This window comes from Miscanthus floridulus, chromosome 2 (assembly GCF_019320115.1).
Source record: "Miscanthus floridulus cultivar M001 chromosome 2, ASM1932011v1, whole genome shotgun sequence".
Lineage (NCBI taxonomy): Eukaryota > Viridiplantae > Streptophyta > Magnoliopsida > Poales > Poaceae > Miscanthus > Miscanthus floridulus.
In genome coordinates, this window is record NC_089581.1 from 73,645,509 (window position 1) to 73,659,766 (window position 14,258).

Sequence of the window (14,258 nt, forward strand, 5' to 3'; positions counted from 1 at the left end):
CACCGTTCCTCCTCGGCTAGGCTTTCCGGTCGGTGATTGGATCGTCCTTCTGGCATGATGTTCTGATACTTGGGGCGGTCCATGAGTTGCGTGTTATCTGCTTGGACCAAGCCTTTGTTGGAAAACCGGTCCGCGAGGGACCCCGGGTTTATGAACCCGATAATTTCCTTCTATATAGTTCAATGGCCTTACAATAGCTAGGACCACATGTCCTTTAAGTGCATGTGCGCATGCATCTCCCAATTCAACAAATCACCAAAGGACAAAAAGAAGATGGATGGACGAAATCAATAATTCTTGGCGCGTGAGTTCATATAGAGTTCATATGGATGCAAATCATGGCAAACAGTAGCGAAATCAAGCCCTAACTAATAAGGCCCCATCACCATCATCATCAAGCCTGGCAATAATAATTAATAATGGCGCGCTGCGCTGCTGCTTCTTCTTCTTAAATTATCTTGATCGATTAAGTTACTACATGATGATGAGGATATCAATCATGTAATATATATATTTTTTTAACCAAGAGATGAGACCTTGTAGGTGGCGCCGTCAGGGAACGTGTAGGTGGTCTCGTCGATGGGCGACACCTTGGGCACGTGGACGGGGAGCACGTCGATCTCCGGCGTCCACGGGTTGCCCTCCTCGCCACCGTCGACCGTCCGGAGCGCCTTCCAGACGGCGCTGTTGCACTTGAATCCGGATCCGAATGCGATCTGCCAGACCCGGTCCCCCTTCCGGATCCGCCCCTTGGCCTCGCAGTAGGCGAGCTCGTACCAGAGCGAGCTGCTGGAGGTGTTGCCGAAGCGGCAGAGCGTCATCCTGGAGGGCTCCATGTGCCAGGTGCTGAGCTTGAGGCTGCGCTCCAGCTCGTCCAGCACGCCGCGGCCCCCCGCGTGGATGCAGAAGTGGTCGAAGGCGAGCTTGAAGTCGGGCAGGTAGGCGCGCACGTTGGCGCGGAAGACGCGGTTGAGGACGACGGTGGCGAGGAACCGGAGCTGCTCGGACATGGGCAGGACGAGCGGGCCCAGCGTGGTGATGTTGGTGCGCAGGGCCTCCCCGGCCACCACCATGAGCTCCTTGGAGAGGGAGACGCCGACGCACCCCGCGTCGTCCTCCTCCTGCGTGACGCAGCCGAAGCTCTGGTCGTGCGCTCCGCGGTGGGTGCGCACGGTGTGGATGAGCTGGTACTTGGCGCGGCGGCGGTCGGCGCGGCGGTTGGAGAGCAGGATGGCGGCGCCGCCCACGCGGAAGAGCGTGTTGGTCACCAGCATCGGGCGGTTGTTGCCCATGTAGGCGTTGAGGGTGATGTTCTCCGTGCTCACCACGAGCGCGTACGTGTCCCGGTGCACCTGCATGCATGCACGCATACATATATGGGGAAACAAGCTTTGTACGTAATTATTTTGTAACGAAGGGATTAGCCGGCCAGAATGACCGTGGTCAAATGGCCCCAGCACAGCAGTTGTAGACGCAAGCTGAGCTACTGTAGCTATGAGGCGCAGTCGGGCAGAAGCGCACACATGATTTGATTACCTGAAGGGCCTGTCCCTTGTCGTCAGACTACCATTTACTCCCACTGCAGAGCTTGTCATTTCACAGATGCATGCAAACAACCCTAGTACAGTAGCATAGTACAGCCTACTGTAGCTCTGAGCTGTACATATACGGACGGAGAGCTGGGGCCTGGACTAGGGGGCAGCAGCAACTGAGAAAGAACCAGGCAGCGCTGCATGCTGAAGCAGTAGAGTAGGAGCAGGTGTTCGGAATCATTGACTAAAGTTTAGGAGTTTTCATATTGGATAGCGAGACAAAGACTAAATATGAGGTTAATTAGGTTTAATCGATTCGTCTCATAAATTAGTCTTAATCTATGCCATTCATTTTTTAAATTAGTCTATGTTTAGGGCAGTCCCAACGAAAGAAACTAGTAGTTTCTATAACATAGGATATCGCACAAAAAAAAAATACTGCTTTCCAACCCATAGTTTCTATGAGTAATAATTATTTTCTCTTTCTCTCTCCCAACTCTATCTTCTTCGTCCAATGAGAGTGCGACACGAGCTCCCTAGAAACTAGTGATTTCTCCCCAATGGCGATTTCATGGTTTCTTGGTGCATTGGGTCAAGAGTAGACCTGATTTCTTTACGAAGAAACCATTTCTATGATTTTTGCTCTCTTTCTTCATTAATTACGTTGCCATGTCATCGTTTTACCTACGTGGTAAGTTATTTAATGATAATAGAAATCATCATCAATGCAGCATTGGGGCTGCCCTTAATAGGCTAAATTAGTGTCCAAATATTTAATGTATCCGGACAGCACTGAATTTTAGTTGGTGGTGTGGGTGGGATACTGAGCTCTACAGTGAGAGAGAGAGAGAGAGAGAGAGAGAGAGAGAGAGAGAGAGAGAGAGAGAGAGAGAGGAGCAATGGGCAATGGCCGCGTTGCAGTATCCATTTCCAGACTTGACATTCACATGCAATGGATGGTTCCGTTTTTTACCAGGCCTCCTTCAATTCTGCCGTTGGTGCAGACGACGCTCCTAGCTTAGCTAGCGGCCGGTAATTAAGGGCGGGCACATTCATTATCGTATAGTTACTGTACTACATACTGACACCACTAGCATGCATGGACGACCGAACCACGCACGCAATTACTGTAATTACTAGCACATTTTCTACTGGCAATGCAATGCAAGCTAATCCCAGACCGGCCAATCTTATACAAAAGCTGTAAAAACTAAAAGGGTCTCTGTACGTGATGTGCAGCCATATGCTGGAGTAATAAGGAGTAGGACAGGGCACCGGCACCGGCACATGGCTGTGTGAAAACTCCCTGTATATGTGCCCTCCGTTATAAACACACATGTATCAGTATGTGCTGTACGTTAATCTTACGTACGTGTGCTCATTCTGGAGAGTACCAATTATATTGACCCCACTCACATGCATGGAGCCGCAAATAGGTATTTTCACTTCTTAACTTTCACGCTGTGAAATGTTAACTTTCACGTACATTTCTATAACGCGTGTGGTTATAAAATAAATAAATAAATAACCTCCACATATGACCACTGCCGTCAGATGACTTTTTTGGATACGAGTACGTAGTACCTGTGCGCAAGTTTTCATGATATAGTGATCTCTTAAATTTTATTGTGATTCTATTAATAAATAAAAAGATATCACCCTCTGTCTTGAATTATAGATTGTTTTGGATTTTCTACGCTTTGCTATGCACCAAGACCTGCGATATATCTTGATACGTAATACAAAATTGTGTATCTGCAAATGCCAAAACAACCTATAAATTAGAACGAAGGAGTAGCGATCAAAGTTTTATACATATATAACCCATATCGAACCCTATGAATCCCCAAACAATAATCATACAGAACGGTGGAATTACTACGATAGAGTGAACCAATCGACACAACAACTGAGGTTCTTTTATTTAGATCGACACAAGTCATTTGCTAGTACTACTATTACACGTATACTAGTACTCACCAAATGACGTTTTGGGTTGTTGATGTCAATCATGCTAAAGTTCCAACGTATGTTAATTTTTTATATTTAAGAGTTGATACAATGGATTTGTGTGAACAAATAGATTCATAATAATGTTCGCTTGCTGTGCGTTATAAATAAGTTACAAAAAAGTAGTGGTAAAAGTCATGTTTTGAAGAGACTTCGTGGGCGACCAAATTCTTTTCTTTTTTAAATGCAAAACATCAAATTCTTGTGACCCGGCGGGGGAGCATGTAACAAGATAAAGATCACTCCCAACTACTAGGCAACTAGCAGTGTAATATATGGAAATATACAGGAATCGGAACTAGTGTCTCTAAGGGCCAATTTGTGCAACCAGATCCAAATGCATGCATACTGCAAGTGAAAGGGGCAAGAACTAAAGAGTGAGGAGCAATATATAAGGGGGTGTTTGGTTGCTCTTCCTAAACTTTAGTGGTTGTCTCATCGAATATTTGTACACATATATAGAGTATTAAATATAGACTAATTACAAAACTAATTCCATAATTTGCGACTAATTTGTGAGATGAATCTTTTAAACCTAATTAGTCTATGATTTAACAACGTGGTGCTACCGTTAACATGTGCTAATAACAAGTTAATTAGACTTAATAAATTCATCTAGTTAAATTCTATAATTTATTTTTTTATTAGTATCTAAATATTCCATATTCTCACGTGACACACCCTACGTTTTAGTCACCTGGTTCTAAACACCCCTAAAAAGGAACCTACGCCTTGCTGCTCTTGTCTGTGCTCTCATGTTACTGCCTTTACTGGCATGATCGTAGTCAGCTAGCCTATTAAATTGTGGGTTCAGAAGAAGTAATGGACCCGACAGCGATCCATCGGTCATCAGATGCATGCCAAGATGTCTTATGCAGCAGTAGTCGGCCGGTTCGCTGGTGGTTTCTAGGCTGATTTGGGCTGGTTGGTGCTGGTTTATTGTGAGAGAAAAATACTGTTGGCTGGCTGGTTTGGGCTGTCTGAAACCAATAAACGAACAGGCTGAGTATGTCCATCGGTCATGCCAATGCAATTAAGAACCTGGTTATTTAAAAAAAATAAAAAATAAAACGAAGATGCATGCATGTGTTCAATTCTTGGGAAACAGGGTAAAATAATATATGTACTTGGCAACCATGTGCACACATAAATTATATGCAAAACCAGCCTGGAAGCAGAATATTAGTACTACTACTCGTTAAGCGCCGTGAAATCACTGTGCATAACTTGAGCAGTGCCTGAATGTCTCATGCACATGCAGTGGTAATTGACGTAATAATAAACTAAAGCACGTACGCGATGCAGTAGGTAGAGGTTGTGCTGAAACTTTAGGCCTTCTGTAGTGTGCAAGTGATGCCCAAATAAAATGGGTCCCACAGCAAGAAAAGCTAGCATCACTAGTACGAAGCTGCAGTGTGTGAAAATGCAGGCATCGCTGCTATCTTGCATGTTGGGGGGCCCAAGGGAATAGAAAAGTACTGATCCTATCCAGTCTTCCACCCCGTGCTACAGTGAAACAATGCTAGCTTATTATTTGGGCAGCGGTGCCTGTACATGCTTCGCTCCCGATTTTTATAGCATCACTGGTAGATGGCACCACTGGCTGTAATATTGAAAGTGATGCCCAAATATTCTTTTTCTGTTTCAGGCGTCACTTTAGCTCAACACTGCGGAAGGCCTTAGTTTGCCTACTTTCCACTTTTCTGGTAATTATTTTATACTGTGTGAGGTCAGTCTTAATAGGAGTTTCACGATAATTTCATTGACATTAAAAAAGCAGATATAAAGTAGTATAAACGACGAAAGATATAAAAAAACGTTTTATAGGGATAAAATAAATTTTATGGAGATGAAACATGACTACACTTTCGTTGGCCCAATGACTCAGTCAAGCTCTTCACAAGAGCATGATTGTTATTATTAATAGATTCTGAAATCTAATGGAGTGCGAGAGTTTACAGCAACAACACCCTGACATGATAGGATCTGACAGTATTCATTATTGGGTCCTAGCCGTACGTCCAAGCTGGTGATTCATCGGCACAACACTTATGGCCGGCCTCGGTTGTCGTGCAAGAATCGGGTGGATGCATGCATGCATGCATGGACCGTGCTACCACGCTAGCTAGCTACTGACTGACATGCATGCATGCATAGTCCATAGTGGTAGTGGTTTCGTACCTGGAGCAGTCGCTTGGCGAGGTCGATGGCGATGATGCCTGCGCTGCACCCCATCCCGCTGAGGTTGTGGCTGACGACGTCGTGCCGCATCCCGTAGCGGTTGGCGATGAGCGACGTGAAGGACGGCGTCGGGCTGAGCAGGCTGGAGTTGAAGATGAGCACGCCGACGTCGCGCGGCGCCACGCCCGGCGCCCTGCGGAGGAGGTCGTCGACGACGCCGAAGATGACGGCGTGCGACTCCTCCCGCGCCGTGCGGAGGCACATGTCGACGGGCACGCTGATGAGCGACGCCGGGAAGTGGGTCCGCTCCCCGAGCCCCGACCGCTCCAGCATCCGCTTCTGGAACGCCATGCTCTCGTCGCAGAACCGCCCGCACCGCCCGAAGTGCGCGATCGTCTTGGCGCGGGACGCCTCGTGCGGCGCGCCGGCCACGTAGCCGGACAGGTCCACCAGGTAGACGGGCCGCGGGCGGGACACCGCGTACGCCCACGCCGCCGCCGCGGTCGCCCAGCAGGCAACCGCCACCGCCGCAGGGCTCAGACGACCCAGCTTCTCCTTCAGGAGCAGGAGGCCGGCGGGAAGTGTCGACGACAGCCGCGGGGCCAGAAAGACGACGACGGCAAGGAGGAGGAGCGGGATGACGCGGCGGCTCATCACCACCGCCTTGTTGGCCTGCGTCGTCGTCGTCGTTGGCGCACCACCGAACACCTCCCTACCCATTGTTGCAGTTACTAGCTAGCTTGTGCTGTGTATATACTCCAAGCCAAGGAAGGACAGGAGACTAGAGCTAGCTAGGCAAGCAATGGCGCGCGATCGATCTCGATGGTCGATGGAGGGGTGCGAGGAACAGCGGAGAGCGGATTTATAGGGCTGATGATGATGGAGGAGGGGTTAATGGCAGGCAGCAGGTGGTAGGTGGTGGGCCGGGCCGCCGCGGGGAGGGGCAGTGCCAAGCTGCCAGCCGAATAACTGCGGCGATAATTTTTTTTTGATTGAGGTTAGGAACCAGTATTTGGCACTATAGTATTTTTATTTGTATTTAATAATTATTGTTTAATCATAGTTTAACTAAGCTTAAAAGATTTGTCTCGTAATTTACAATCAAACTATGTTATTAATTATTTTTTTTATCTATATTTAATACTTCATACATATGTTCAAAGATTTAATGTGATGAAGAGAGAGTGAAAAAACTTACAATCTAAATAAGCCATGTGTGTACCTTGAGCACCCACTGCCCCATACCATGTGTATGTGTGATGTGTACTGTACTGCAGTTGCAAGGAGGGAGAGATGAAGACGAGTCCTACACGTAGTAGAGAACTAGTAGCCTGCTAGTGATTGTTCAGTGGTGCAAAAGTAGGGGACTGGAATTCAATTCTTGTCCTCTCCCGGGTCACATCATTTGCACCACGTTCCCACCACTGCTCAACTCAACTGCTGATGATCCATCATGTTTTTGGCTCCGTTTGGCTTATCCACGCCAGGTTGCTCGGTTTCTTTTTTAATTGGGATAATATTTTTTTTATAGTAATTTAGTTAGAACAGTATTTTTTAATTAGTTTTAGCTAAGTTTTAGCAAACCGAACGGAGTTTTATTTGCTGCTGTGGTGCAGCCAGCGTCGTTATTTTATTCTAGCCAGGCTTAATTAGCAGAGGACTGTTTTGTGCTTTCTCATTTTCTTGGTCCTACAGGCTACACGAACTTATTAACTAAACTGAGGCTGATGTAGACATGCAATCAGGTTACTGTAAGTTTTTACTACTTCAAATATTATATATACGTATATAATACGGACTATTTAAGTACATTAATAGTTAATACGTACATGGACTGATGGGCATTGCATTCTGATCGATGTACTACAGAGTATATATGCACGGTCCAAACGGAAGGCTGCATGCAGGTAGCAGTCTTGAGCTTCAGGCTGGCGTTTTTACTTTTCACACGCCCTATGGATGGAGTAGTAGTGCAGTAGTACTTGCTGGGTAGCACATGCGCTAAACCAGGCCTTCAATTGCACAGCAGAATTTGTTGAAACTCTCTCTCTCTCCATTATTTTTTTCCTTCGACGAAGTCTCACCATTATAGATATACGTATACTATAATTAGAGTTGACAAGGAGAGCGGAGGAACGTGTGTGTGTGTTTCCTCGTCCACTCTTGTGTCTTCCGACCGGCCGCACTGTGTTATTTTTAGCCTGGTTTAGTTCCAGAAAGTTGGAATTTAGAGTTATTGTAGCACCTTCGTTTTTATTTGGCAATTAGTGTTCAAACATGGATTAATTAGGCTCAAAACGTTCGTCTCGCAATTTTCCACCAAATTGTGCAATTACTTTATTTTTTTCATCTACATTTAATGCTCCATACACGAGCCTCAAACATGGATTAATTAGGCTCAAAACGTTCGTCTCGCAATTTCCCACCAAATTGTGCAATTACTTTATTTTTTTCATCTACATTTAATGCTCCATACACGAGCCGCAAACATTCGATGTGACAGGTACTGTAGCACTTTTTTAGAATTTAGAGTCCAACTAAACCAGGGCTTACTTGCAATTTGGTATTGCTGCCGAGCTAGGTACGGGATCGGAGAGACGACGAAACGAAACGCCAGCTTTCACTCAATTCTGGTGTCCGTTACGCGGTTGGACGAAACCGAGCAAGTCGGCTTATAGCCAGCATTTTTTTGCTGACCTAGAGAAGAGAAGAAAGAAAAGAGAAAAGAGTTTGGATCTTATCCTAGCATAAAGCTAGGCACAAAAGCATAACATAAAGTAAGACATGATATTACATAATGATAAAAAAAATATTTATAACCAAATAAAAAACAACTATTGTATAACTTGGCTCTTATAACTTAATTTCTAGTCAAACACTTAGCTCTATTACTGACCTCTTACTCTAATGATGCGAGAGGTAGCTCTTGCTCAATCCGGATAGTAGTATTTATGTTCTCCTTTTCCTCCTTATTATTATTATCAGTGACCGTGCATGCATATTACTAATATGTTGTGTGCACATATGTACGTATAAAGCGAAGTCACCACGCTCGCCCTCCTGCGCGGAAGAGGAAATCCAAAGTGTCAAAAGTGTGGAGTCGTCTAAGACACTGGATTTGAATCTTCCAGCGGTGGGCTCTAATTAAGGCTAGATAATGAGAGCTAGCTTAGCTCGGCTTGCTATCTTAACGAGTCAGAAGGTTAACTCGGCTCGGATCGTTTGGCTCACGAGCCAAACATAAAAACATAAAAAAATATAATTTATATATTTATCTAAATCTTGAGAATAATAATAATATAAAGATAACACATCTATAAGCCTTAAATCAAGCAAAAAGATTTAATGAGTGTTGACCTGACATATCTATTGTCAGAATATAAGTGAATTGTCCACCTCTCTCCATCAGCTTAAGCTCTTGAGTTGAACTGGTCGGTGTATGCAACTTAATATGATATCAAAGCCAGAGGTCTCGAGTTCGAATCCTGGTTAGTGCAATTAAATAAAATAATTATTGCTCACTCCTGTTCCACGTCTGAGGCCTGAGGGAGCCTCAAATAATTATTGCTCGCTCCTATTCCACGTCTGAGGCCTGAGGAAGCTTCCACGTGACGGGGAGCGTTGGAATATATATGAATTGTCTATCTCTCCCCATCAGATTAAGCTTTTAAATTGAACTAGTCGGTGCATGCAACTTAATATCTATAAGTATAAACTACAGTATACATCCATAATCTATTGCCGATTACATGTAAATCCTTTTAAAACAAAGTGATAGAGTCATAGTAATCCTAAGTTTATAGGTCTAACTAAGACCAATCATCAACCAATGTCTAATCATCAACCAATTGTAGAGTGTAAGGCAACATTATACAAAACTAATATAAGTTTAAGACCAAAAGCTTTGGCTGATTAGGCTCGCGAGCTAGCTCGTTATCTACACAAGCTAAAATGCTAGCTCAGCTCGTTGAAAAATATAAACGAGCTGAGCCACTAACGATCTACCAAGTTGCATGCTTTTGGTCCAGCCCTAGGTCTAATGCCAGTATTATAGCTGGGTTGGTGACTTCGACCCTGTTCGCTTCTCTTATAATTCGTATTTTTAGCTTCTTTTTTTTTAGTCAGAACAGTGTTTTTCTCTCACAACAAATCAGCCGAAACAATGTTTTGGCTTATTTTTTCAGCGAAGCGAACAGGGCCTTCGTGGGTGAGCCAATTAGCCAGGGGTGAAAGGATCAAGATGCCCAAGAGGGGGGGGTGAATTGGGCTAATTCTAAATTGGTTGATCTCCAACTTCAATCGACATGTAGAACTAGTCATCCTCAACCTTGTCGTCCATCCTTTGAAAACCAAAACGACTTCCATCATAGGGGCATGACAACCTTGATTGCCCAATTGATCTTCATTACCATGACCTAACTTAATTACATCTGCAAAACACACGTTAGTCATAGTAATCTTGTATTGTCATTAATCACCAAAACCCAAATAGGGGCCTAGATGCTTTCAATCTCCCCCTTTTTGGTGATTGATGACAATACCACCTCGAGTTTGTGAAAGAGTGAGGTTTTTGACGGGCTTGGTTCATATAAGCTTTTGTCGATAAGAACAAAAGTGTTAGGCAAGCTTATATGACCCAAGCCAACACACTGTACTCAAAGGATATGAATTAAGCAAGAGTACAAGTAATAAAGCTCATTTGCATCAGAATATAAACACGAAAGCAAAGGCAAATGAGCATAACACAAGTGATATGACATATAAATAATGCAAAGTAGAGAGCACATATGTCAGTTATCACAATCACATAGATATCACTATCACATAGATATAATAATATGCATGAAAGTAACACACGAATGCATGAAAGTAATAGTGTATCACATAGATAGAACTCCAAATGTATATAATAAGCTAATACTAGATAACTAGCTCCCCCTAAATGTCGCTCCCCCTGAGTCTACATACTCGAACCCTCTCCCCCTTTGGCATCAAACACCAAAACCTAAGGGTCGGTCGGCGGGGCTGCAGCGGACGAGCCGGGCGTTGAGGTGTGAGGAGCAAGCTGAAACTAGGCGCCATCATCATCTGACCCTGAGCTCTGAACTGACTAACCCTCTGTGGCTGGCAATGTCTCTAAAGCGGTCTGGGTTTGAGCTGGGGTAGGTGCTGCCTTTGATGCTACTGGGACGTCCGTCGTAGGATCTAACAAGGCGACAGACGAGGGGATCCTCTGAGTAGTCACTATGACTGGGGCTGCTGTAGAAGGACCGGTGGTATGCATATGAGGCGGTGTAGACATGTCGGTCAGCTCGCTGAAAGATGCTCCAAGACTCCTGGAGACTGATGTGTCAGGCACAAAAAGCAAAGGTGACTGCTCTGGTGAGAAGCCCGTGTGATATGGAGTGAACTACGGGGCAACCACTGGGACACCTGAACTATGGGTGAAGCAAAAGGAGCTGGAGGCTCTCCCTGACTTTGAAGCCCACTGAGCTGTACAGCTGGAGTCGTCGAAGTGGTGGCAGGATGAGCAAGCTGGGGTGAAGGCTGTGGCAGTGGGGCCCCAAGTGCTGTCACTACATGCTACATAAATCCCATAAGCTGCTGCTGCATGAGTAACTGCTGGTGATGCATCTGCTGCTGCTACTGCTGGAGGAGCTGCTGCTGCCACTAGAACTCATCCTAACAAGCCTGAAACTGTGTGAAGTTGGTAGCCGTCTCCTAAGCCTGATGTGCCTGATCCTGCTGCATCCGCTCAAGAATAGCAATCAAGGCGGGGCCTATCTGCAGTGCAGGTGGAGCTGAGCTAGAACTGCCAGCCTCTACATTGTGTCAGTGTCGGGTACCGTGAGAAGGGGTACCCTAAGCAAAATCCAAAAAACGACTGCTTAGACTTCGTAAAGATCGAAACCAGCTGAACGCTGTTGGCCTCGGCCGATTCTCCGACTCGCCCGAGGCTCCAAGGGCCTCGGCCGACTCTCCGACTCGCCCGAGGCCCATCGCCGCAGGCCTCGGCCGATTCTCCGATTCGCCCGAGGCCCCCTCGCTACCAACCCCGAGCGATTCCCCGCCAAAGGCCACGGCCGGGCCACCGACCCTCCGTCTCGCGCAAGGCAGGCTCGGCAGCACTCCGCCGCCTCTTCCTTCTCCCGTCCCTCTGACAAAACGTCGTGTCACATCAGCTCAGCCGACTGTTGCCCCTGACGACAACCGCACGCCCGGCACAGTACAGCAGAATGGCCGATGGGACAGGAGGCAGGACTGGGCAGGGGTTACCCGCCACTGTACTAACCACCGTAACGCCCATGCCTCACTATGCTGCCAACTCCTGCACCGAGGACAATGCAACGTGGGGAGCCACATCTGGGCTACTGTAGCCTCGGAATCAGTACCCAAGGCCAATAACTCCCCCCAAGAACCTCGACAGTTTGCTTCACGGGCTCGGCAGCCTGAGGGTCCATGACCACTGAGCCCCCCGCGATGGCTCGGCCTCGGCATAGTCGCTGCCCCCTACGACGTCATTACACGGCAACCCGCACGTCGCCCGCCATGCCCTGCATCAAGCCGTACTGGAGCCCCACGACGCACAAAGACCGAATACGACCCGCATGTCACTTCCGCACGTCCTGTCGAGGCGCTCAACCACTCCAACAAATCGCACGGCGGCGCAGTGCAGCGTCGTGGCAGACCAGACGTCCGTCACGTCAGCACCCTGCCAACCACGACGGGACTGTGCAAGGGTTACCAGCTACTGTGCTGCCTAAACTCCTGCACCAAGGACGGACACGACGTGGGGAGTCAGAACCGGGTTCCTGTGACCTCGGGGCCAGCGAACCGACCGCTCCGCCCCGCTCGAGACCCCCGATGAGCCTCGGATTCCGCCTCGCCCGAGACTCCCGGTAGGGCCTCGGGCGAACTGGCCATGCTCCGCCTCGCCCGAGGCTGGGCTCGTCCCGAAATCTCGTCACCTCCACCTCAAAAGTCACTCCGGCAGGCTATCGCATCCAATTAATGCACCCAGCTGCCCGCACTACGGAAGTCACGATCGGCAGCATGCCGCGGCAGGACAACGGTCAAATCGCCTTTTTACCATCCCTTACTGACGATACAGGGCACCGTATCCTATAGACGCGTGTTCGGCACTGTTCCGCCCAAATCAACTATCGGCGATGGCCGCCCAGACCTCACATTGCCACCCGCTAAAGGCCTCGGCACAGCAGGCCTCGGCACAGTGGGTCTCGGCCTCAGCGCGACAGGTCTCGACGCAGCCTACTACAGCAGCCACCAGGCCTCGGCATTTCACCAAGTCAACAAAAGTACAAGAGCGCAGCATGTCGTCAGCCTTGAAGACCATACCGACTAGACACCGACTGGAACTCCCACGACGCCATACTGCTTCAGGGAGCGGAATGCGTTAGCAAATAGTAGCCTTCTCATGTACCTCTCGCTTCCTCCTTGTAACTATAAAAGGAGGTAGCCAGGGCCATTCCTAGGGGGCGGAGAAAAAAACACACCGATAGAATCACGCACTTCCACGCTGCTTGGGAGCAACGTCCCAAGCCGTTCGCACCACCCTCACCGAGACCTGGGGCTAGCTCCCTCTCTCACTCAGCTTGTAACCCCCTACCACGAGCACTCCGGTGCAAGGAATACAAGATCAATCTCTCAGACTGGACGTAGGGCCTCGACTGCCCGAACCAGTATAAACCTTGTGTCTCTTTGCATCACCATCCGGGATTAGGGACACGCAGTACAAATTCACTCGTTGGTTGAGGGACCCCCGGTTCCAAAACACCGACAGTTGGCGCGCCAGGTAGGGGTCTCTGCGTGTCAGCTTCGTCATCCTAGCAAGTTCCGGATGGCAGACCACATACGACCATTGCGCCTCGGCACCATAGTTTGGTTCGGGAGCCTAGAGTTCATGTCTCTAGGGCATGAGTACGACATGGTGCTCCTCGCTCCTCGAACCCCACCGTCCGACGACGAAGTCACGCCCCGGCAGCCCAGGCGTAGGCGGCGTCCGGGCGGCCGCTCTCGCCACGCTCGCCGGGCACGGCGCGAGCAAGGCCACCCCGACGCTACATGAGCCCGGGGCAGCACGACACTCCCCGCCGATATCCTGCGACCAGCTGTTGGTACGGGGTCCCTGACTGGGGACCTGTCTGACCTGAGCCTGGACAAAGGAAAATCGCCAGGGGCTTACGACGATGCCCAGTCATCTAACCCCGCTCCGCCACTCCCTGAAGAACCGACCCCGGCGGGGCAGAATCTGGAGACGGCCCCGTTCCCATACCCCTTTGGGTTAAGAAATGCCGCCACCTCCTACGCCTACGCTCACGCTGCCGCTCACGAGCACCCCTCGGAACGCCGCCAGCGCTTCGCTCTCGACCTAAGCACCCACTCCGACCCCTCGGACGAGGACGAGGCGTGGCCCGGGGTGGATTTCTCCGAACTCCACAACCCTGGGGCTTTACGCCAATTCTTGGCCGCAAGCGACTACTGCCTCGGCTATTCCGACTCCGACGACGAAGGGAC

General features: G+C 48.4%; 1 protein-coding gene across 1 annotated transcript; it reads right to left on the minus strand.

Moving 5' to 3' along the window:
* Positions 1–280: 280 nt before the first annotated feature.
* Positions 281–6,546, minus strand: LOC136526133 (probable 3-ketoacyl-CoA synthase 20). The gene is made up of 2 exons (XM_066518900.1): positions 5,724–6,546; positions 281–1,352 (listed from the first exon to the last, which is right to left on the minus strand). The coding sequence occupies exons 1-2, from the start codon at positions 6,441–6,443 to the stop codon at positions 519–521; spliced, it is 1,554 nt and encodes a 517-aa protein (XP_066374997.1). The 5' UTR covers positions 6,444–6,546; the 3' UTR covers positions 281–518.
* Between the last annotated feature and the right edge of the window lie 7,712 nt (positions 6,547–14,258).

Excerpts from the sequence above, each read along its gene's own strand:
- LOC136526133 (XM_066518900.1), bottom strand. The coding sequence starts at position 6,443 with ATGGGTAGGGAGGTGTTCGGTGGTGCGCCAACGACGACGACGACGCAG. Across the intron at positions 1,353-5,723 it reads TCGCCAAGCGACTGCTCCAG|GTGCACCGGGACACGTACGC; the intron begins GTACGAAACCAC and ends GCATGCATGCAG.